The 24280-nt window shown below is 43.0% G+C and overlaps 2 protein-coding genes across 6 annotated transcripts in view; one reads left to right on the plus strand and one right to left on the minus strand.

The window, feature by feature from the left end:
- cdh23 (cadherin-related 23) overlaps nucleotides 1-24280 on the minus strand; it is a 195295-nt gene that overhangs the window by 47370 nt on the left and 123645 nt on the right. For 2 of the 5 annotated variants that reach the window (XM_081616161.1, XM_081616160.1), the window contains exons 1-3: nucleotides 976-1067; nucleotides 834-885; nucleotides 550-699 (exon numbers count right to left, since the gene is read on the minus strand). In XM_081616161.1, coding sequence (XP_081472287.1) covers nucleotides 550-699; nucleotides 834-881 — 198 coding nt within the window. In that variant the 5' untranslated portion in view covers nucleotides 882-885; nucleotides 976-1067. Of the gene's footprint in view, nucleotides 1-549; nucleotides 700-833; nucleotides 886-975; nucleotides 1078-1941; nucleotides 2331-3204; nucleotides 3341-3540; nucleotides 3690-4377; nucleotides 4439-10548; nucleotides 10698-12183; nucleotides 12298-12497; nucleotides 12651-14164; nucleotides 14385-14506; nucleotides 14653-15375; nucleotides 15560-18763; nucleotides 18872-19186; nucleotides 19300-19484; nucleotides 19602-21336; nucleotides 21410-24280 lie in introns of those variants that run through there. The other 3 variants (XM_008430094.3, XM_081616162.1, XM_081616163.1) reach the window with 3 other exon arrangements.
- LOC145555041 (uncharacterized) lies at nucleotides 6377-10082 on the plus strand. Its single transcript, XM_081616165.1, has 2 exons — nucleotides 6377-6824; nucleotides 9299-10082. Exon 2 carries the CDS (start codon nucleotides 9311-9313, stop codon nucleotides 9812-9814), a length of 504 nt encoding a protein of 167 aa, XP_081472291.1. The 5' UTR covers nucleotides 6377-6824; nucleotides 9299-9310; the 3' UTR covers nucleotides 9815-10082.

The following is a 24280-nucleotide window of genomic DNA, read 5'->3' on the forward strand; positions in this document are numbered from 1 at the left end:
CGACGCCTTATGGAATCCAGGCTTGTTTTAATGAGAGATGCAGATGTTTTCTGGTGTCACTCATCTTCATCTTCTTCTTCCCAATAGTTTCTCTGTGGGATTTGGGTCAGCGCATTTTCATGGCTAACCAAGCCCAGAAACACCATTGTCCACTGGACCAGCTTCTGGTTCTGCTGGCAGTGTGGGCTGGTGACTCGTCCTGCTGGGAATGAACGCTGCATCTCCATAAAGCTGAGCAGCAGAGGGAAGCAGGAAGTGCTCTATAATTTCCTGCTAGCTGGCTGCACTGGTGTTGGATTTGATAAAACCCAGTGGACCAGACCAGTAGATGACATGCCTCCCAAAACCATCACTGCCTGCAGAAACTTTAAACCGGACCTGAAGCAACCAGGATTCTGTGCCTCTCCAATTTTCCTCAAGACTCTTATACCTTGATTTCAAAATGAAATGCAATGACCTTTAACCTCTTCTCCATGATTACAAAAGTGTTCTGTTTCAAATTCAGAATCCCTGGTGGTGACTAGTAGAAGTGCTGAAGTTAAGCCTCACCAGTCCATTTAAACCAGCATCACTGTCCTTTGCCAGCACCACTGCCACTCTCTTCCCCATGGCTGTGTTTTCTGGGATGCTCACAGACGTATCAGACGTTATGTCAAACACAGGACTGTTGTCATTTTCATCCAGAATGGTGATGGAAACCTGGGAAGCAGCAAAAGGATCAGTAGCTTCCATCACAGGCTGAAGTTTGGTACTTACCTTCAAAATGACTGGAACAAAACCAAACAGGCAGTTTTCCATTCTGCTTTTTGCTCTATGAAATAACAGAACCTTACCTTCTGCAGATCCACAGAGGGATGCATTTGATAAAAGAAGAATGCCATTATTCTACAACAGATCAGACACAATACATTTAAAGTAACGTTGAAGCTGAATGTTAGGATGAAAGCTGGAAAAGTCCAAAGTGAAGCGACGTACCACAGTGGAGTCCTTCTTGGGTCCTCCGTTGTCAGCTACCACAGTCAGAGTGTACAGATCTCCCTTTTCTCTGTCCAGCAGGCCTTTTACCGTGATGCGGCCCTGGAACAAAACAAAAGGTCCAGAGTCACAAAGCACAGAAAAACGAAGAGCTATCAGGAAAATCCAGACAAAAGGAATGGAAGAACTTCAAAGCATTGAGCTCTTTGATCAGATTTCATTCATGCAGAAACAAGACTGCAGAAAATGATGATGAGACATTACAGAGGCAGTCTGTTCACACTGCTTAAGGTTCTTCAGTTTTGTTATTTCACAACCACAGACGAAGTATTTCACTGGAGGTTGTCCAAGATAAAAGAGCAAAGCACAACAGCGAAGTGGAAGAAAAAATGCATCAAGTGTGGAATTATTCAGCCAACAGAGACTCAAACCACCTATTGATGTCGCTAAAGTCACAAATTCCCACCAGATTTACATCTAGAGACACTAGTGAACCTTCAAAATAAAAGTCTAAGCATAATTTCATTAGATATTATCTATGGCTTAATAAACAAGGTGTAGAGGTTGCGAAGCAGCATGAACAACACATCTGAGAAAAATGGAGAGTTGTCCAGTCTGAGCTGGAGGTTTGGTCTCTGAATGATCAGTTTCATGCCTCTGGTATGGCAGACCCACCAGTGGATGTTCGTTACATCAGAACTAATTCAGAAAATGCGTTTCCATTTCACCTTTACCGCATTAACTGTGTGCTGTGTCAGTTTTCCTCCAATAACAGCAGACAGACCAAAAGTTCATTAGGTGACTGTAAGAAAGGGACCGAATATCATTAAAACTATGTTATTTCTTTCCACTTCACAATTATGCACTATGTAGTGGTGGTTGTTCACATGAAATCCCTTTAGAATACAATTTTGTGACTGTAGAGCGAAAAATGTTGATATATATGTGAGACTTTTCTCCGCTCACCGTGACGCTGTCTATCTTGAAGAGGGCTAAGGCTGCCGGCGACGTGTCGGGGTCAAAGCGGTAAGACAGCTGGTTCAGGTTGTCGGCAGACTGGGCCTGGACCTGAACCACCTCCGTTCCCGTGGCAATGTTCTCCTGGAGGGAAGCCTCGTAGCCTGCAGAGAAGAAGGCCACGGCCTCGTCCAGCTCGTTCAGTAAGGTGACGTAGACGGTGCAGAAGCCTCGGTGGAACGGCGGCGCCTGGTCGGTGGCCGACACGTTCATGAGGTAGGACGTCTTGGTCTCGTAGTCCAGGTAGTCCACAGTGGTGACCAGACCGGTGCTGACGTCCACTTCAAACTTACGGTCTGAACCAGACACTATGGAGTAGGCAACAGCGCCGCCATCACCTGAACAGCAGGACAGAAACACAGACATTCAGGGTCCAGAATCACATTATTATCACATTTTTAACAGGGATTTTTGTTTTAAAGCATCGACTTTAAAATATTGTTGTTAGTTTATAAATCATTGAACGGTTCAGCAGCAGAATCCATTAAAGATCTGCTGTTGTTGGATCAACCTTCCAGACCGCTCAGGTTTCAGAACCAGAACCAAACATGGAGAAGCAGCGTTCAGCTTCTATGCTCCACAAATCTGGAACAAACTTCTACTAGAAAACTGCAAAACTGCTGTAAGACTGACCGACTTTAAATCAAAACCCCTCCCGGTTAGAGCCGCCAGGATTCATAATAACTAGAACATTGGTCAATATATGATGTTTGCATGATGATTCATGGGATTTGACAATATATACATATATCTATATATATATTGTTTCTTAATTGGTTTTTGTTTTATGCTTTTTTTGGTGCCTTGCTGCTGAAATTTGCTACACAAATAAACTCGACTTGATTTCAAAGTTCTCGTAACAGAGTTATGTTTGAAACTTCCTCTGACCTGATTTTACATTTATAAAAAAACCTTTATTAGGAAGTGTTTATTTCAGTTTCATGGTCTCTCTGATGTTTTGGAAAATGTTTGTCAGAATCACCAGATGTGCCACTGAGACAATTTAACAGCAAGGGAAGTGAAGAGAGGAAGTACAAACTGGAAGTAGTAAGACTTTAAATGCCAGGTACAGAAAACCTTTTTCCACACACCAGAGATAAACAGGGTGAAAAAAAAGAAGAATTTCTGGTGGAGCAGCACCAACTAGTGGCCGGGTTGATATTCTACATGCCAGCAGAGCATGCAGCTCTGGCCAGGTGTGGTCAGACCCACCGGTGTCGGGGTCGGTGGCGCGCACCACGATCACAGAGGTTCCGATTCCGGCCGTTTCTCTCAGGCCCAGACGGTTGTACTGCTGCTGGGTGAACACTGGAACCTCATCATTGGCATCGTCAACATATATGATCACCTGCAGGAGAACGTATTTACTACTTTAGACATTGGGAAAGCCTGCGCTTGGTTAGCTGAATTCAGCTTCAACCTTTAAATCAGGATGTGGGAATTAAACTGGATTAATGGAGAGAAAACTGAAGCAGCATTTCTGATCATGTTTGCGACACTTTGAGCCTGAACCAGTGGTCTGCTGGGTGCAGTTCACACACGTCTCACCCTGACAGAGCTCCGCATGCTGCCTTCATCGCTGTTGAAGGCCTCCACCTCCAACACGTGGGAGCTGCTGGTCTCCCGGTCCAGCGCCCGGGCGCCTCTGGTCACCAGGCCGCTCTGCCTGTCTATGCTGAACAGGTTGTTGTTGTTCCCTGCAGCCACAGGCACAAACAGAAACAGATCATCTTTAAAATAGTCCAGGTTTGAGTCAAATCTCAATTTAACTCAGTTTATTTACATAGATCCATTTAATTTTGAATATTAAACTGAATTTGCTGCTGGTGCTGCTGTATAGAAATGAACTGAACTGCGGTAACATGATCTCACAATGAAAAATTAAGACAATTCCACCTTAAGACAATTCCACCTTTACTTCAAAAAAATGAAAAAAAAAATAAAGACAAAACCATCACTAGTGCATCTGTGCTACCCATGATTCCCTGCTGCAAACACTCTCTTTGCCATTAGGAGAGCCCTTAGTGTCGTGCTGTACGATTCATAAGGTTGAAGCAAACAGAGGATCAAACCAGGCACAGACTAAAAATCCTTAAAAAAATGTTTGAAAGCAGGCTGAGGGTGATACTGAGTTCACCGACTGGCCTTCTACTTTTAAAGAAACTCACTTCCTTAAACAAACCATCCTGGTTTTCCCCTTCGGCGAAAGAGACCTTAAGATTCTAGAGAACAGCCACCAAGTCAGAAATAAGCTTGAATTTTGTTCTTCGTTGGAAATCATTTTGCAGAACTAAACGCAACTACACAGTCGATCCAGACTTTTCAAGTCCTGACATTTAAAATGTGGTTTTAGGCTCATTTAGCAGGATCAGCATGGAGACTCACCAGTGATGATCCTGTACAGAACTCTGCCATTTTCTCCCTGATCTGCATCTGTGGCTTGAACCTGTGCAGTGAAACAGAACCAGCAGAAAGAGTCACTTAAAATCACACAACTCTTTACGCTAGCAGCTGTTTACAGTTAGACCCAAACTGTCAGGAAAAACTAAAATAAAATGTTGAAAAACATGAGCATGAACTTCTGACCAGCAGAGATATCAATATTACAAATCTGGATTTCTCACAGGCTGACACAGTGGCACAGTTGGTAGAGCTGCTGCCTTGCAGCAAGAAGGTTCTGGGTTCGATTCCCGGCCCCGGTCTTTCTGCATGGAGTCTCCATGTTCTCCCTGTGCATGGTGGGTTTTCTCCGGGTTCTCCGGTTTCCTCCCACAGTCCAAAAACATGACTGTCAGTCAGGTTCATTGGCCTCTCCAAATTGCCCCTAGGTGTGAGTGTGTGTGTGCATGGTTGTGTGTCTCTGTGTTGCCCTGCGACAGACTGGCGACCTGTCCAGGTGACCCCGCCTCTCGCCCGGTACGCTAGCACCTTCCAACCCCACTGAGGGACAAGTGTGTAAGAAAATGGATGGATGGATGGATTTCTCACAGGCTAAATGTCCACTACAGAAGATAAAACTCAGAGTCCTGAACGGTTTGGGTATTTTGGAGTCTTTACAGTCCACATTGTCATTCAGTCCACATCCCCTGGTACCCAGCCTCATGTTGCCACAACGACCACCGTAGCCTGGCAATGATGCCCTCCTTGTCCTCCAGTTAGAGGCAGGCAGCCAGGCTGGCCTCTGCACACACAGCCCAGCTCTGCAGCACACAGATAAATACTGCGGCATGCTGCGCTGCTGCTGAATGGGCCGTGTCAGAAGATTGGCTTCTGAGTCTACAGAGGTCCACGGCTGCTGGCGCCGAGTGAGACGGACCTGATGACAGATCAGTATCCTCCGGGTGTCACCGACTCTCTGGGTGAGGCTTAGCAGAATGTAGAAACCTGAATGTAGATCTCCAGAGGGCTTCACAAAACCATTCAGCCCAACAATACAACACTTAACAGGAAACGTTCCCACAGTGTGTTAGCCTCTGGATGGGGAAACCCTCTGACGACCCACACATGACGCTGCAAGATACGTACAGTAACATCAACTTTTAGAATGTTTTTTCTCACTTTTAGTTACTATTCAATCGTTATTACATTGATTTAGCTTATGCTAAATCAAACCTTTTTATTTTAGTTTGAAACAAGACGTTAAGTTGGAAATAAGACCTAAAGAGTTTCTTACAGCAGTGTCCTCCATATCTGTGTTATCAAACATCTCAGCGACAGAGCAGCTTGTTCATGGCAGGTAACATTTCAATAAAATATTTTAACTAATATTTTATAATAACAATCGAAAACAATATAGATTTTATTATTAAAAAATTATAATTAAAAAACACTCATATTTTAGATTTTTCTCCAGCTGTCTCAGACCGCCCTAGCACTTCCTGGTGGACCATCAACAGGTCAGCGCCCCCCACTTTGAGAAACACGGCTTTGTATAACCATTTTTATAATCTAGGGTTAAAGACCTGCCTACTGCGTTGTGGTGGGAAGGTTTTAATCTTTTGCTTCCATGCTAGATTTGTGCTGTTTACCCAACATCAATTGTGGGAAATTTTATTTTGGGCAATCAGGGTATAGGGGGTTAAATACAAATGCAGGCCACACTTTTCAGATTTTTGTTGGTAAAATGATAATAAATAACATTATCCAATAAAATATATTGATGTTTGTGGTTATAACCCCCCAAATTAGGAGCAGTTGATGGAATATGGGTGTTTTCTCAGGTCGCTGTATGAACGTGTGGAGGTTTGAGCAGAAACAGGCGCTGTGAGTCGTCTGCCTCCGCCTGTGTGTCCTCCTTTCCTCTCTCACTCTGCCTGTATGTAGAGGGGCCCAACTTCAGTCTCATTAGCTTTATAAAGGGACGTGGAGAGGAGAGGAGAAAGAGGAGTACGGGGAGGAAGAGGAGGGGGACGACGCTGGGGGGTCAGACTGCTGAGTGATGAATAGAGTGTTACACAGCGGAGTGAACCACTCTGGCCCTGCAACAGGGGCCACAGAGAGCAAGAACTTGTTGCACATGTCATTTTAAATGTGATCTTGTGAAGCATGAAAAGATAAATTATTCACAAAACTTTTGACTTTAATACATTGCCTCCCCTTTAGCTCCTTTCCACTGGAACAGCAGAAAAACATACATTTTTTTTTTGCTGCACACGTTTTGCCCCCTTTTCTTTGCTGTTCCCCGTTTTCCTCCCCATCGCTTCCCCGCTCCGATTCTGGGAAAGCAGCACTTTAAGGCAGAAAAACAAGTACTATGTGGATTCACAAAGAACAGGTTCCACCACAGTTACTGGAACCCAGAAAGGTGCTGCACTAAGGAGACTTCAGACGGAGTGAGTATGTTTTCTACCAGGCATTCATTTTATATTAACGACACTTCTTCCTAAGAAAAGTTTTTTATTATACGACTTAACAGAACTGAACTTGGAAAGTTGAAACTAGCAAAAAGTTTCTTAAAGCTTCCTGCAGCCTGGACTCAGTGTGAACAGACTGAGACGGGAATGAGGCTCAGAGCTGCTGCCGTTTTCTGACATGTGGCCGAGAGCAGAGAGTTGGCTTTACATGAAACATAATTAGAAATATTAGAATCCACACAGTCACATCCACTCGTTAATACATTCACTTATTGGCTCAAGTAAAATTGAGCCAAGAGGAAAAAGATTGTAAAAGAAGAAAAGCGTCGTCATTATGGAGAACTTTAAAGATATGCGTTAATATTTCAGACTTTTCCAAACTTTAACTTCTGAAGTCAGCAAGTTATTTTTATCTTTAAAGATTAAATAGACTTTTTTTTTATTCCTACAGAGGACAAGATTTATTAAGCCTGCAAAAAGCACAAACTGTAGGGAAGGAAGGAAGGAAGTGAGCGAGTGAGTGAGTAAGAGAGAAAGGAAAGGAAGGAAGGAAGGAAGGAAGGAAGGAAGGAAGGAAGGAAGGAAGGAAGGAAGGAAGTGAGTGAGCGAGCGAGCGAGTGAGTGAGTAAGAGAGAAAGAGAGAAAGAGAGAAAGAAAGAGAGAAAGGAAAGGAAGGAAGGAAGGAAGGAAGGAAGGAAGGAAGGAAGGAAGGAAGGAAGGAAGGAAGGAAGGAAGGAAGGAAGGAAGGAAGGAAGGAAGGAAGGAAGGAAGGAAGGAAGGAAGGAAGGAAGGAAGGAAGGAAGGAAGGAAGGAAGGAAGGAAGGACCAGATTGATGGATGGAACATCAATAACTGATAGGAAATTTCCTCCACACATAAATATTTTCCATCCTCCTAGTTTTGTTGCTCTGCTCATCCAGATCTGGTAGAAACTTTAAATGAACCTCCAGTTTTCCAGCATCAGCAGGAACCTGAAACTGTTAGACTTTAATGCTGGTGAACCTGAGATGTCAGGCGTGGTCCAATGAGAACTACAGGAGCTGCCAAGGTTCAAATCAGCAGAATGAGCCGGCTGCAGTACCTGAAGCTGAGACAGAAAGTAGCGTCTCCAGTCGTGTGTGTGAATGTGTGTGTGGATGTGTGTGTGAATGCGATGTGCATGGAGGCTCTGACTAATGAACCGACTCTCTAACGAGTCATCCTGCTCCACTGGCCTTTTCACAGCTTTCCTGGCATTTGGTCTTAAAAATAATTTCACGTCCCAATGTGTTTCCCTTAAACCGATAAGCCATGCTTTGTCTCCGCTGAATTAAGGATGATGACATTTACAAATGTTACCGTGCTGGAGATGGGGGCGCGCTGAATGAGGGGGGAGGCGGAGGAAGAGTTGGTGGCTGCTTTGCATTTTACAAGGGGCGTTTTAATAAACCCAATTTGTTTTACATTGAAGAAAGCCTGTCAACCATTGACTGTTTTGTAGTCCTTGATTTAATAGCTACATAATTGCTGCAAATGCCGAACACTCGCTGCGTCTACGCGTGCAAGCAGTCGTTTCTATGCGTTATTGTGTGTGTATGTATATTGTAAGCCCCTGGGTGTATGATTTTAATATAGAAAATAAACCCTCAAATGAACCTCCATTAGCTTCATAAGCTTGACTGGCCAAGTCCGGAGCTGAAATGGCATTTTGATGCAGTGTAATAGCTTTCATATCCGCTTTCCACATTCTGTCTGGTAGCAACCATGAATTTCAATGTGTAACACAAAAATAAACAGTTAAAATCTTACAGAAATACGGCATAAATTAGTTTTTACCCCCATAAGTCAAAGTTTTGGAGTGTCTCTAACAGCTTTGAATATCCAGAGGCTGAAAAGTTTGTTCTTATTTGCTAAACGACTCAACCACGTTTATTCACGTCACAGACTCTCATTTGGAGTCAGGGCCAGGCTTTGACTAGGCCTTTCTAAGGCTACACTCACACAGCAGGGAAATAAAACTCCAATCCGTTTTTTTCCCTGCAGTCTGATCAGCCCAGTTCTGATCTTTTCACCCCAAAATCCTGATCGATCATTTCCATATGTGGAACTAATTCAGATATTTTTCTGATTGTTTTCAAAGTGTCTGCAGTCTGAAGGCTCATGTCACATTTGATCCGACTTTTATGTCATTGACTGGAGACGTTTGTCTTAATTCTGCACTAGAAGAAATCAGACGTGTTGATTCCGGACATAATGGCTGAAAATTATAATTATGAACTTATGAAAGAAGTTTGTCAGCGAAGCTCATTGCGTCACAATCCCACCACTGTTGGCTCTGACTCCACATCCAAACAGACCATGAAGTCACGCTCCACAAAAAGCCGTTGCTAATAGTGATAAAAAAAACAAGCAGAAAATAAACTTTTTGAAAAAACATTTTGCCATACTTTGTAACGGTGTTTTTCTCCGTCCAGGGCAGAGGCAACATGAACACCACCGACCCAAACTCCAACATCACCTCCACCTCTCCTGGTGGGAACATCACTGCCTCCATCCTGTCAGCCACCACCTCCTCCACCTCTCCCTCCGTCCTGCAGCCTCATCCCTCAGATATGCACGACCCAGAGTTCACCATCATGGTGGTGCTGGGTCTGTCCCTGCTGCTGGGCGGCCTGGCGGCCTTCCTGGCGGTGTACAGGCGCTCGGAGATGACCTCGGAGGGCGACCTGGAGAGGAGCTGCGCCCCGGGGGAGAGACTGACCCGCGGCAGAGGCTTGTCCTCTGAGCCGCAGCTAAAGACGTGGAGGAGACTGGGATCATACCGCCGCTCTTACAACCTGTCCTTCAGGCGACCGCCTTACCGCCGGCCGCACCAGCGCGACAGGACGCGTGTGACCCGGCCTGTCGCCTCGGAGACGCCGCAGCCCGACCTCAACATGAAGCCCCACGTCACTACGCCCTGTCTGCTCGACTACGTCACTGAAATCTGACAGGTTGACCATCACTGACTGATCACTGATTAGATCAAAGCAGCTTTTGAAGCTGTCGCTGGACGTTTCTTTGATGTATTTGTTATAAAATTATCTGAGCGACAACAAGGCGTGATGAAGAACACTGGAAAAAAACTTTATTAGGGACTCAAACAGCCGCTGGGGAAAACTGGATGTTTTCAACACATTTCTGAGCCACACTGACCAAATTCAGTCTGATCCTGATGTAAAATAGTATAAAAATAATAATAAAATCATCTCAGATGGTTTGGCTGAAATCAATCTGCATCATTTTCCAAAACCAGGAACAGCAACACCTTCTACAAGACCACTGACAGAGAGAAATATTAAATTATTACGCGTTTCTCTCTAAGTAATTAATTAATCTATTGCAGTTATGTTCTATCAGAATAATTCCAATGACGACACATTCATGTTTAGGCCTTCAGAGGACAAACAGGCCCACAGCATCACAGAACCTCCACTGTACATAACAATGGGTAACAAACTGGACTCGGTGTTTTTATACATGTGGAGTCTTGGTTCTGCAATAAAAGATAAATTCACTTTTAAAGTTTTTTTTACCCGTCTTTACCAGAGGTATTGATCAATTTAGAAAGAAGTATAAAAACAGAAGCGATTTAATGCCAGACCTTCATAAATGACTCAGTAAATGTGAAGCAAACTGAGTCTTGAACGTGTTAAAGAGCTGCTGGCGTCCAGGCTCGCCCCACCTGAAGGATGCTGGTTCTGATGGGCACAGTTTCCAGAACGCTGGTCTCGTAGCTGTTTTGGAGGAAGATGGGCCGGTTGTCGTTGACGTCCTGAACCTCCACAAACACGGTGGCCGTCCCCGTCCGTCGGCTGTCTGCTGGACCGTTGTCTGAATGACAGAAACATCAGAAACATTCATTATAAATCAGCACAGCCTCAACTGCCGCAGTGTTCAGATTCAGTTTGATCTTTGTTGCTCCATCTAATCAAATAAACCTTGAGAAAGGCACATTCTCCGCCTTCACTGCTGCTAATTGCTACTATTGTCTTTTTCATTCACAGAGCCATGCAGAAAATCTCCTAACATATTTTGCCATTTCCAAACCATTTCAGAATTTTGCATAAACAATGTTGGCCCTTTATTCACTTCTCTCCCACCGCCTGTAAACCAGAGCAGCTGTAACTCTCTTGTCTTGCTCCATTTCACATGCTGGACTCTCCGGTGCCTCCAGCAGATAAGCTGCCCTGATTCAATCCTCCTGACAAAACGGAAAACCTCAGAGATGTTTTTCAAACAGGAACAAAAGCTGTTGAGCAAGAGTCTGAAATCACCACAAGCAGCGTTTTCCCATCATATGTTCAGAAACAAGAAACACAGAAAAGGGAACTTTTATTTGAAAGACAAAACTCACCGAAAACAACCTGACAAATATTTACAGTTTCATGCAAAAGTGGTCATGAAATATTATCCACATGATCAACTCAAACTTTTTAATATTTCAGAGCATAAATGTGAATTAGAAGAAATGAAGAATGGGTTTGACATCATGCCTCTGGAGGAGCTGCAGATGTCCACAGCTCAGCTCTGAGTCTGTTCCAAAAATCTGGGCTTCTGTATCTGAGCTGCATATGGGCCCGGAGGTGGCAGCATCAGGCTGCGGGCATGTCTTCTTTCAGCAGCAGTGATAAAGTCAGTTTGATTTGGAAAGAGCTAAATAAAGATAAAACTGAATCTCCAACCAGAGCTGCATGGAAGGGTTACATCAAAATGACTGTGTCAGAATGGCCTAGTTAAAGTCTGGACGTGGATGTCATTTGTCATCTGATTTTGAGCAGCCCTCCGGGCCCCAATTCAGGAATAAATTAGGACAAAACTGAGATTTTCAAATTAAAGTCTGACTTACAAAAATATCAGATGAAACTCAAAGTTATAATCTTTTCCAAGTTTTCTGCTTTCCTTCTGTTGCCATGGTAACTAGGACCGCATCTCCTCTCTGACATCCTCTAAAGTAAACCTCGGTTCACCCAAATCTATAAGCTGCTTCAGTAAAACATTTGACTACAGCAAGTGTTTTCAAATAAAACCTGACCTACCTTCTGATTTTATTGGTAATAACCAAAAATATTAAGCCGGCTGAGATCAAACTCCAAACAGCCTGAAAGTGAAAATGCTATGAAAGAAAGTTCTATAAAAGACTGAGTCTGTGGGGCTGAATATAAACACAAGCCACACTTTTCAGATCTTTCTGTTTTCAAATCATCATTTTCTTTTCACTTCAAAACGATGTGATGCTTCCTGCTGGTCTAATCAAAACATGGAGACTTTTGCAAACAGACGTTTATATCAGACAGCAGTATGTAAACTTTTGACCCACCTATCGCCTCGATGACCAGAGTGTAAGCCGCCTGAGTCTCTCTGTCGAGGCCCACCACAGTCCTCACGATGCCGTCTCGGAAACCGACGCTGAATTTACCGTCTTGATTCCCTCCTGCAAAAATAAAACAAAAAACAGAATTCCAGACTAAATACAGCAACAAAACCGCCAAATTTATTTAGGAGAGATCAACAAACTTCCACAGACATGGATGAATGGAAGTACTGAAGCCTCACGCTACAATGCATTAGTTCATAGAAATGTACAACATGTAACCCACAAACACAAAACATGTAACCGCTGTGACCTCTGACCTGTGATGAAGTAGCTAAGCTCTGCGTTGAGACCAGCGTCTTTGTCAAAGCAGACGAGTCGCGCGACAACGTGGTCTCTGGGGACGCTCTCCAGCAGGGAGACATTGTATAGTCTGGGGTTGAAGGTGGGCGTCTCATCATTTACATCCAGAACTGACCAACACACACCAACACACACAGACAGAGACACACCAGCACACAGATAGATGCACATGAGGACAAGTAAGGCAGCAGAGTACGGCTAACGTAGCTAACTGGGTTCACTGGAAACGAGTTGAGCGTAAACCGGGTTTTAAATGGCAAAGCCTTGTAAAAATAAAATTCCTTTGTCATTTAAAACCTCCCAACTGTCACGGTGACACTGGTGTCTTTGACATTTAAGCATTTTGGAGGCAACAGTCGAAGCTCAAGAGGGAAAATGAACAGCTGCATAAAAGCAGGAGTTTTGGTAGTTTGTTAAAGCCAAGGTGGAAAGAGATGAATGATCATAAAGAAGCAACTGCTGCTGCGCATCAATCTGGGAAGAGTAGTAAGAAGCAGCCTCACTATTTCATGTATAATCGTGGTCATTTTTATTCTTTATTATGTACTCAGATGCTTAAGCAATAACACATCTTTTTATCTGCAGCTGTAGGCAAATATTTTTAAATATAAAGATAAATTGTCACTGGGATATATATTGTTATATACCCCAGTGAATTATTCAATAATATAATCTGAAAGGCTTGCATTGCACTCATCTCATTTATGTTGTTTCTGATCTTCTGTCAGATTATAGTCTCTGAGAAAACCAAAGTTACTCTAAATGAGCTGCAAGAAAATCACATTTTCCTGCAGTAGAACCTCGAGAATTTCTCTAGTTTGTCAAAGCAGATACCAAACCTCATAAAATCCTCAGCTGGTCAGTCCAGAGTCCTGATTTTATACCCAACAGAAAGCTGAGTAAGAAGTGACCAAAACTTAATAAGTACAAAACAGCAAAGGGCTGAAATGACTTTAACTTGTTATGATGTCACTTACAAAATAGGAAGTACATCTTTCTAAAGACGGGAGATTTTTTTTATCACTAGTTAAAACAGCTGAAAGTTCTCCAAGTGGTGGGAGCTCCAAGATCAGACAACACAAAGTTCACTGAAACTGCAAAAAATCCGAACTCCACACAAACAGGACTCCGTTAGGTTCAAATTCCTGACAATGCGATAAAAAATATAATAATTTCATAATGGTTGCTAATAAGAGTTGGAAGAGAAAACATAATAAAAGTTCAGCACCACTAAAAATGATGATACGATATGAAAGACTGAAAAAGTCGTACAGAAAGCATTAAATATTTGATGGGATGATTTTAGTTTTTCACACAAACTTTCTGTTTTTGCTTCATCTAGCATCTGGATTACAGTTGTGTGTGTTTTTGTACATTTTGAGACTAAACTTTTAAAAGACAATACAATTCTTATTATGTGAATGAAGCTGTACTGCATTTCCATTTCCCTTCATCTCATCTGCATTTATAAAGCCCACCAAGAGGTGGCAGCGTGTTCCTCAGTAGCTTCCTCAGATGCATGAAGCTCACCATCTGCCATAATTAATTAGGTCATCAGAATAAAAACCGTTCAGTCAGCAGGTTTGGAAGTTTCTCAAGCAGAGAGAGTCAATCAAAAAGTCACCTGAGACAGTGAGCGTTGAAGTGGAGGTCCGAGGAAACTCCCCAGCGTCGTGTGCGATGATCCTCAGCTGATACTGGCCGATCTGTTCCCGGTCCAGCACCGCCGTGGAGGTGAGAACGCCGGTGGAGGTGTTGAGGTAGAAGTCAAGGCGGGGCATACCCATCTGCAGCACCATCGTAACGCGGCCATTCGCATCCTGATCTGGGTCCACTACCTGCACCTAGAGCAGGAAATGTTCATATTACTTTAATAAACTTCAGACAGACAAGCTTTAAAGATATAAAAATCATCCATATGTCTGTGCAATATGCCTTTACACATGAAAACTTCTCTTATTTTTACCCTAAAAAACGAGGTTCCAATGGGAAGTCCCTCTGGCACTTCTGCAACAGACGGCAGGTTGAGGAAGGTCGGGTCGTTGTCGTTCAGATCCAGCAGGTTGACAGACACTGTGGTGCTGGCTGATGTACGCAGTGGAGGTGTGCCACCTACAGAGGGCGCCAGAAGGGCACATAAAGACAAAACACACACACACACACGCACGCACACACACATTACACACATAAGAGTGTGTGTCCTGGTCCGTAGAGTCCACCGACAGAAAAACACAAAGAATGAATTACAGCAGTTTGTTTCCAGGTTGCTTTGATAAGTTCGACCAGGTGTCCAAACTTTTTACCACAAGGGCCAAAATCAGTAAGTTGGAAACCTGTGGGGCCAAAAAACGAAATTTTTCTATAGTAAATCTAAATTTTAACTTAAACACAACAATTTTTTGTAGAAAAGTGATATGTAGGATCACAAAAGTTTCATTATCAGGTATACAAAACTTCCAATACTCATTGATTTTATTTTGTTTTTGAGTTATAAAACATTTCTCAGACTTTGCTCAGCAACAGGAATGGGATAATGGACACTCAATGGAGACGACTACTTTCAAGTTTATGGTTTCATTTACTGAAATATTACGATGGATACAGAAACCTGGTTAATAAATGAAAAATAATTTTTGATATTTTTTAATTCACACTTTATTTGTCAGTGAAAATGTTACCCTAAAAGGTCGAGTTGGCTTGAAAGAAAGATTTGCTCCACAAAATGAGTTGAAGGACCAGAAATGGTTTGTAAACCCCTGAGTTAGGCACATTTATAGAGCAGGAGGTCCACATATGCAAACTGCAAACATTCAGAGCTGTAGGGAAAGTACTCACGGTCGACAGCAGACACTACGATTTTCCTCATCAGCTCCGTGTCTCTGGTGCTTTCCCGGTCCAGAGTGACGCCGCTGGTCCGGATCTTCCCGGTTCTGCTGTCGATGGTATAGAAGGGGTTTGCAGGACTGATGCTGTACATCACTGTCCCGTTTTCCCCATTATCTGGGTCCACTGCCAACACCTTTAGTGCGGGGAGAGAGCAAAAGGTAGATGAAGCTTTTTGAACAGGAATGATTTATGACAAGAAAATGGAAGGAGAGAAAAAAGAGGAAATGAGGAAACAAAGCAAAGAGGCCACAGGAATAAGAGAAACTGAAAGAAACAGCATCCAGTCCGCTGCACATCTTCACATAAAGACTCATTACCAACCAGACCTTCACATTCTGTCCCGTTTCAACCACAAACTTCCTGTTGGTCTGTCACTAACACAGTTCAGCAAAGTGCTGAATACTTGTGAAGCAGAAGGAAAATGACTTGAATGGTTTTCAAACACTTTTAGAAATAAGAATCTGAAGGTTTTAGCTTGTTGCTCACTGAGTCAACACCTTTAAGTCCAGTTACAATCAGCAGTTCGACTGGGAACCAAAATTCCAACATTTGTTCTGTTTTCAGTTGTTGTGGTTCTTTTCACACTGCACCGTGTCAAACAAACCAAATTCTTTGAAAACCCGTTCCCCTCCTCACCTGTGGGGGGCGCTGCACCCAGAACAACTGTAGGAAACAACATGAAAACCTCTGAAGAAGACACTGAACACATTTTAAAGAAAAATGGAGTGGCGTCAGATTTTAGCATTTGGAGGATTTCTCTTTTGGCTGAAGACCACGAACTAGTTAGCGCTAGACACACTTGTTTCTTGTGGTTGTATTTACCCAGAATGCCATGGGCAATACAACCTTTGGAGACCGCTCCAAAAACTCTTCCTGCTTTTGGAGTGGTCTCCGGTCCGCTTGATGTTCACATAAGAGTTCAAACTGCACCAGAGTTCACTTCAGCCAGGCTGAGGTTACAAAAATTACGAAGTCTGGTCCTCTTAACCGTTAGGAGGACCAGAGTTCGTAATTTTTGGTCTGCTTCAGAGTTCAACTGCGCATTCACACTTCTCCAAACTAACCGAACTTTCCAGACGAACTAGAGCTGGCTTCCAAACACTTCACATGTCTCTTCTTCGCAGTTGTTTAAGTTGAGGTACAACACACAGTCCCACAAAATGTGTGAATGTCTGTGGTTGTGATGTGAAAGTTCATTTCCTAGTCACTGTAACTTCCAGATGCTGTAACTCAGCTAAAAGAAAAGTGGCTGCAGTTTTTTTCTGACATGCAATTGTGATGGATGATCCAAGTGAGGAGCCTGAAGCCGAGCTAAAACACTGGCTGATTTTTAAAGAGCCAATCAATTATTCAGAGTGCTGACTAAAATTGCTGGAAAATGGTTAATTGGTCATTAGAGGAACAAAGGCTTTTGTGAGCGTTTAATTATTAAGACGACAAGTTAGGCTGGCATTTCTGAGACTCATTGATTAGCAAATACACGAGCGAGGAAGGTGAAAAAAATAGTGGAGAAATATCTGGATGAGCTGCGTTCAAGGAATCAATACCGGTCTGAGCGAGAACATTCAGAGATCGTGAGCAAATTTACATTTGCCCGGCTGATCAAAGCTGGTTGTGGTGGGAGAGGGAAGGAGGATGGGTTTAGCAGGAGATGTTGGAGCTGAATGTAAGAGGCTAAAGGCTGATAGTGGAGAGCGGAGAGATTTGAGTGGGTTGATCCTTGGACTGGGCACAGCAGCCAAATTCATCGGCTCACTGGACACCTCCACAAGGAATCAGCAGGTGGCTTCCAGTCGCCATAGAAACACTGGATGGACCCGGGCTACACTGGGGCCAATTACTGAACTGTGAGCCTGGATGGTCAAATTCATTGAAAAGTGTACAGAGGGGCAATAGTGTCTGTCCACTGAGGACAGACTCTCACATAGAGTATGCATTGCATCGCTGGATGCTCCGTGAATGAAGTCAACTGAGGAACAGATCCAACAAAGTGGAAAAAGTAGCAACGTTTTGGCAGAGAGGAGTCCGTCGCCTTCATTTGATTTTCCCCAACTCTTCTTCGTTTCACACTCTGCTCCGCAAGACGGCTCTTCGCCTCCTCTTCTGCCTGGAAGCTGAATAATTTGTTATGCATATAACTACAGGCTACACTTTAATTAGCAATCAGACTCCTTTAATTACACTCAGTGACGCCTCCTTAATTAATGGACAATCAGGACTTAATTACAAACAACACACTGCCAAAGACACCAACAGTTCAGGGAGAGAGTTTGGGGTAATAGCGGAGTTCAGTCGACCTAAACTGCTCCGGATATTAGTCTATCAGTACGGGAAGCCGACTCCTCCCTCCTTCCTCAGTTACAGTAAAACTTCAGCTGAATAAGAGGAATATATTTTTCTTTTCTAATAAGCAGCCTTAAATATTTGATTTTTTTAATGTGCAATCCATAACTGAAAAACTTTAAGATGTTATATAGTGGAGTCCGGATGTTCTGGGGCAGTTATGTTAAAGAACTAGGAAGCCCAGATGTTCAGCTCTTTTTAAAGAAATGTTTTTATATTGGAGTTTTCCTCCGTTTCTGGAAAATAAATTGATTTTATTGACCTTAAGCAATAAAAATGTACATAGTTAGTGCTATGCGCTTGAGCTGAAATAACTCCAGTAAGATGCTTGTTGTAGCCGTCCAGGAATTTTACAGGAAACTACTGCTGTCTTTAGACGCCTATCTGATTCTTGTATTTCTAGAATTGCGCTGCTGATGGTGGCAACATGTTGGAGTAACTCTGCTATGTTGGTTCGGTTTGATTGAGCTGTTGCATGTTTGGACGATTATTTCTGGTTCTGGTTCTGGATGCTGTGTAGCTGGAAAGAGTTTTGCTCTTACTTTTCTACATTCAGACAGCTGCTGTAACTGTGACAAGATATCACTTTTACAGAGACTGAAATGACTTTTCTCCTCAGGGTGTCTGGACTCAGTCTTATAGAAATGGAGAGGCGATGCTTCAGCTGGGGGAAGCCTGAAGCAGAGCTCCTCTTTAATGCTTTTCTAGACCCGGGCCACTTGAGGGGACCAAGACAAAAACCCAGAACTCAGTGAAAGAACTTTAAGTTCCTTCTTGGGATCCTCCAGAAGGAGCAGGAATGTTGCTTCAATGACTCGATCTCAGGGAAGTGGAGACATTACGGACGGATGAAGGTCAGGCGTATGAATCATTGTTGTCTTTGACTTAACTAATTATACAATAAGAAGACAAATTAAAATAATTTTTGTTGTTGTTTACCACTATTGCTATGAACACCTGGGTGGTGCAGTAAGGCTGGGCAGGATGGACTCACAGAGATAACATCAGTGTTGATTGGACTCATCTCCACAACGTTGGCTTCGTACGGCTCGTCTCGCCACGTTGGGGCGTTGTCGTTGATGTCGAGGATGGTGATGTTCACCTGAGTCAGGGTGGAAAGGAGACTGTGTCATCTTCTTCATATAATATTAATGACGCAATGAAAGATCATGATATCCAACACAAATGTATTTGTATTACAAAAACAAGACTCTGGTGAAAATCTTGCATCAACTCAGATTTGAGTTTTCCATCATTTATTCTAGCTACTATTTCGACTCAGATGTTTGAAAATTTGGCACAGTTTTATCATGACTTTTGACCAAAATGCAAAAATAAGTAAACCAATGAGATAGTGAAACAAAAACCAGACTTTGCAAAGACAATTTGTTCATTTAGAAGATGACTGTAAGGTTACAGTGGCGATGCCTGTCTTCTGCTGAGGCCCGACTCCTCCATCCACAGCTCTCACTATCAGGATGTACTCTGACTTCTGCTCTCGGTCCAGCAGGGCTGTGGTGGTGATCTCTCCTGAAACAGAAAACAAGCAGCAGAAAACGTTCACACCGCCAACTTTACAGCAGCTGAACACTTCCGGATAAACCGTGAAGTAATAAAACGTCTCGAGTAAAAGCTGATCTAAACAGACTTAGGCAGGTAGAAAGATTGGTTAGTATGAGGTGACAGTGTGTATTAAAATGCACAAATGAACATACCTGAGCGTGAGTTAAGACGAAACTGAGAGGAGCCTTCCAGGGAGTAGATGAGAGAGGCCTGGCCAAACTCCCGCGAGGCGTCCAAATCAGTTGCATTTACAACCAGCACTGTTGCCCCTTTGTAAGATGAATAATGTGGAAGAGAGACACAAAGAAAGTTACAACTCATTGTATGAGAAGAGATGTTGTTGAGTCCAGTTAAAAGAGGAAACAATCAGAGAAAGACAAGCTGCAGAGACAGTTTGCAACAACGCTGGTAGAGCTAATTTCTTCACCGCCCCCATCCACAGTGACACTGATGGCACGGCAGTGAGTGGGTTTATGGATTAGTGGATTATCAGACTGTTATTTGGCACAGAGCTGATCAATAGCTAGGCTGGTAAGGGGATGAGATGCTTGCCAGAGCCGCAGGGCAAGCCCTAAGCTCCATCTAGAAGAGCCAGCCGTAGGCCTCCACCTCAGGGCCAAATACTGCTCTAAACCTCAGCGTTGCTTCAAGCAGCTCAAAGAAGTGCTCCATTAAATAGTGTGCGAAACATAAAGCATGGTCAGCGTCTGCTGCAGCTAAAAGAGAGAGAAAGGGGCGGTCAAATATCCCATTTTCCTCTTGCGACTGGAAACTAATCTATTGTCTGGGAAGAAAAGAGGCTTCACATGCATGAGAATGAGCGCAGCAGCTAGCGATTTCCCTTGAGGAGCCAATATCCCACATTTTGAGAGAGTATTTCCAAACGGTATTGAAACAAAACACAGACGGCACAGGTTAGAGAATACAGACGTATTAAAACATGTCACACCTGAAGCTGCAGAAAAAAATATCCAAACAAACACAAAGCTCTTGGTTCAATATGCAAATACACTTAACAGAGTGTTTGAGAGATGTGTTTGTTGTGCAACCTGCAAATCTAATTAGAGACATTTGCATTTACTGCATAAATGCAGTGATAAGCCTGTAAGAAACTGAGTTGATTTCAAGTTAACAGGCAGTTTAAAAACAGGTATTCTTTGAACAAAGAGCACGTTTAATTGTATCTTCCCAGTTCACCAACTTCTGGATAACACTGATCCGCACACGTCTGCCTGACAGGTAGAGTTCAGCATCTAAATATTGTTTTACATCTGAGGTGAATTATTACTGCCACATGTGAAGCCGAAACTATGAGCAATACAGAATAAGGTTCTGCAAGACAACTTTAACTACAACAGTCCTGGTACAGCAAACGGAAAGCCACGTCATTTATTGTGTCAGATACATTAGGGTAGAATAGATATCGCTACCACCCACGAAAAGTTAAAATTTGTTCATAACAGCCAATTGTAATAATTCAAACATCAAGTATCACTTAAAATGCTTGGAGGAAACCATCTTAGTGCTACCACACAAGCTAACATCGATGGTTTTCCTCGTTTCGCTTCATGGTGGTTCAACTAATGAGACCAGCTGCAGTGAGATAGTGTTGAAACTATATAAAAACGTTTGTGAGTGTAATTAAAAGATTGCAATGAATAAATTAATTACTTAAAGGGTTTCTGAACTTTAGAAAACCACCACTAATTGTGAAAACAAAATCCCCTGACAACCCTTTACATTTTGAATGGCATTTTCCTGCTAGAAGTGATGAGAGGTAGTTAGCCTTCAATTAGCACGTGGCTAACTAGGAATCATTTTATTTCTTCTTCCATTCTGTTCTATTTTGTGCAGGAAAATAGTTAAGTTACCATGCAAACTAAAAAGAGTAGGAGAATTCATTGCTGTCAAGTCCAGAAAAAGTGGAACGTTTCAACGTTTGAATGGTTGAAACAGTTTTCGGCTAAAATGCATGAAGGAAACACAAGTGGACACCAAACTCACCAGCATTAAGGTTCTCTGGGATTTTGACGATGTAAGACGGTTTGCTGAACTCAGGTGGATTATCATTTTCATCCTGCAGGTGGGAATAAGCATAAACAACAGTTCATTTTGATGCACCAAATAGTGGGAGAAACTATAAAAAAACATTAAAGTTCTAAAAACTAGTCGCCGTTTCCACTGTGACTTGGGATTTAGCTTAACATCTAAGGGATTCAAGTCAAGAAAAGTAGGAAAAGGTTTTACAATCAGGTTCTTAGCTGTAAGTCAGGCTCTAAACAAAAAATGCTGAACCAGAAGATGACATTTAAGTACGGTTATTGAGCTCGATGTTATCTCTAGGTAAATATCTCAATTATCCCTATGAACGGCAGACCACAAGGTGAAGATCATCAGGATTAGGGAACCAGGCTCAGACTGAAAACGTTATAGAAAACCCCTTTAATGATGGCAAAGACTCAGAGGAGAGAAACATCAGGTGGCATGTGAGCCAGGTTGTAGCAAGGGTCTAACCATCCTCATTCCCTGCAGCGTAATCTGGCTTTTGGAAGACAGAGACATACTTTGCTGGCAGAAATAAATTGGAGCTGGTGTGAGGGTTGAGCAATACTAATTCTATATAGTTGGCATCACTTCTACTTAAAATATGGGTTCTGGAACCAAACTCCTGAAGGGGGTCTGGATTTCCTCCCACGAAATGGCCTGAGGAGAGAGGCCTTGAGTGGGTGATGCCCTCAAGCCCCTGGATGAGAACCTTGGTGTTGAACTTCGTCCCAGTGAGCAAAGAGGATCAATTCATTGTGGTTTAAACTTTTCAATACATATGAACTTGAAGAGCAGCTCAGTTTACCTGGGCTTCTTGATGTTCACTGGAGGTACCATCTGGGGATGCCTGGTGTTAATTGAGGGGTGTAACTGGGAGGAATGGCCTCCCTAACCAGGACATATCTTGTTACTAAACTTTTGTCTATAAGGCATGGGGTGTCTAATGGCAGTGAGTCGGTTCTGGTAGCAGAGCAGGCTGCAGGACAAACCTGCTAGACCCAAACGAGTGAACTGGGACCATCTGGCAGACGACTGTTGAGGAGATCTTCAATTTCCAAGGAAGGCTGGAGGCATGCTTACTGAACGGGTCATGTTTAGGACCTACATCACAGATGCAACTTCCAGAAATTGTAACATAAAGATCACAATAGAATGATATGGTGGCAAACAAAGACGATGCAGGGTCAGGTCAAAGAATGAGACCTTAGGTCAAGAATCAGTGGAGAAGTTCAAGTACGGTGTCTTGTTCATGAACGACGGGACGGAGTAGGAGATCCACAGATAGCTGGGCTGCACAGTGGCACAGGTGGTAGCACTGCTGCCTTGCAGCAAGAAGGTCCTGGTTAGATTCCTGTGCATGTGTGGGTTCTATCTGGGTACTCCGGCTTCCTCCCACCGTCCCAAAACATGACTGTCAGGTTAAATAGTCTCTCTAAATTCTCCTTAGATGTGTGTGTGCGCGTGCGTGCGTGTGTGTGTGTGTGTGTGTGTGTGTGTGTGTTGGCCAGTTCATTCTAGTGAATCCCAGTGTGTATAGTGAGAGTTCAGTGTGGGGCTCCTTCCTGGACCTGTTACCCTTCTTCTTGGATAAGCAGAAGAGAATTAATAAATGGCTGGATACATAAATTGATGCTTACGGTGGTGAATTTGAAAAGTAGTAACTTAGTTTGTAATAAAATTAAATGTAAAGGGATGAAATGACAGATAAGTTCCTTTAACGTGGAACAGCAGCTGCCTTAAAACAGCTTCAGTAAGAGCATTTAAACGTCTCGCAGCCTCCCACTCATGAATAAGACCATAATCATACCAACATTTCCAGTTGTCTGGCTATTCACAGAGAAGATCCCCACTGTGTGAGCTGCTGAGAAATGTTAACGCTTTAACAACAGTCACTGGGACAATTATCCATTTGGGCTCCGAGTTACACTGGTGCAGAGCATTGTGAGAGTGTGATGCTGCCAGCTGCTGATAAACCCCTGTGGTGAGAGTCACGACAGAGAGACACAGGCAGAGAGACATAGGGGGACGCTGGATTGTGAACATCTATCCCGACTGGTCTTAGCAGCTTTTCTCCCTCATGCGGGATGCGTATAGGAATTCCTAATGGTCTGTGCATATCAAAGGATATTCATCCATTCTTCTCTGCCGTTTCTCCTTTCATGAATAAAAAGTAAGATGTATAATGGATGTCTTCCATGGGAAATGAGGCTGGGGGCCTGGCGACTGTGGACCTCATCTGCTCATTATGGTTTGATGGCTGCATTTACAGTTTCTAAGCAAAGGTCAATATATGAGTTTTTAATTTAAAAGTCAATAGAAAAAACTAAAGGAAAACAAAAGGGTGTTTAGTGCTATACCTGAGAAATGATCAGAGAGGAAGATGTGTCACTGAAAGCTCACATGCACTCATCAGGACTTAAAACATGTACTGGAACGGCTCTTACCCACAAAACCCACGTAAAGTCAACATTTTAGATTTAAGCTCAGATATTTAGAGGGAAACTTATTGTTCCACCTCCAGGAGGATTCAGGGTGGCTTTCCTTTTTATTTTTCTCACCCTAAATGTTTTACTGACCTAGTCTTCCCACTCGTATGGAAATTTAGTGTTTCGGTTCTCATGGATTCACCTGATATCAGATTGTTAATGTGGATCGTAATTCCAAAACATTTGCTGAAAATTTGTCTATTCAAGGATTTTTTTTCCCATAAACAACATGTAAAATATTTCAGAGAAAATGTAGCTTGGGAATCTGGCACACCTGGACACAATGCTACATGACACACTGTGGGCTGCAGCGCCACTAAATGTTGCTGATTGGCTGAACCCCTGAAGTAAGAAATAAGGAAGACTGTGGATGTTAGCTTCTAGGGCAGCACTAAGACAGTTTCACACATTTTGAG

The sequence above is a fragment of the Poecilia reticulata genome, chromosome 15 (assembly GCF_904066995.2).
Source record: "Poecilia reticulata chromosome 15, P_reticulata-male-v2, whole genome shotgun sequence".
Classification (NCBI taxonomy): Eukaryota; Metazoa; Chordata; class Actinopteri; order Cyprinodontiformes; family Poeciliidae; genus Poecilia; species Poecilia reticulata.

Excerpts from the sequence above, each read along its gene's own strand:
- LOC145555041 (XM_081616165.1), top strand. The coding sequence starts at position 9,311 with ATGAACACCACCGACCCAAACTCCAACATCACCTCCACCTCTCCTGGT.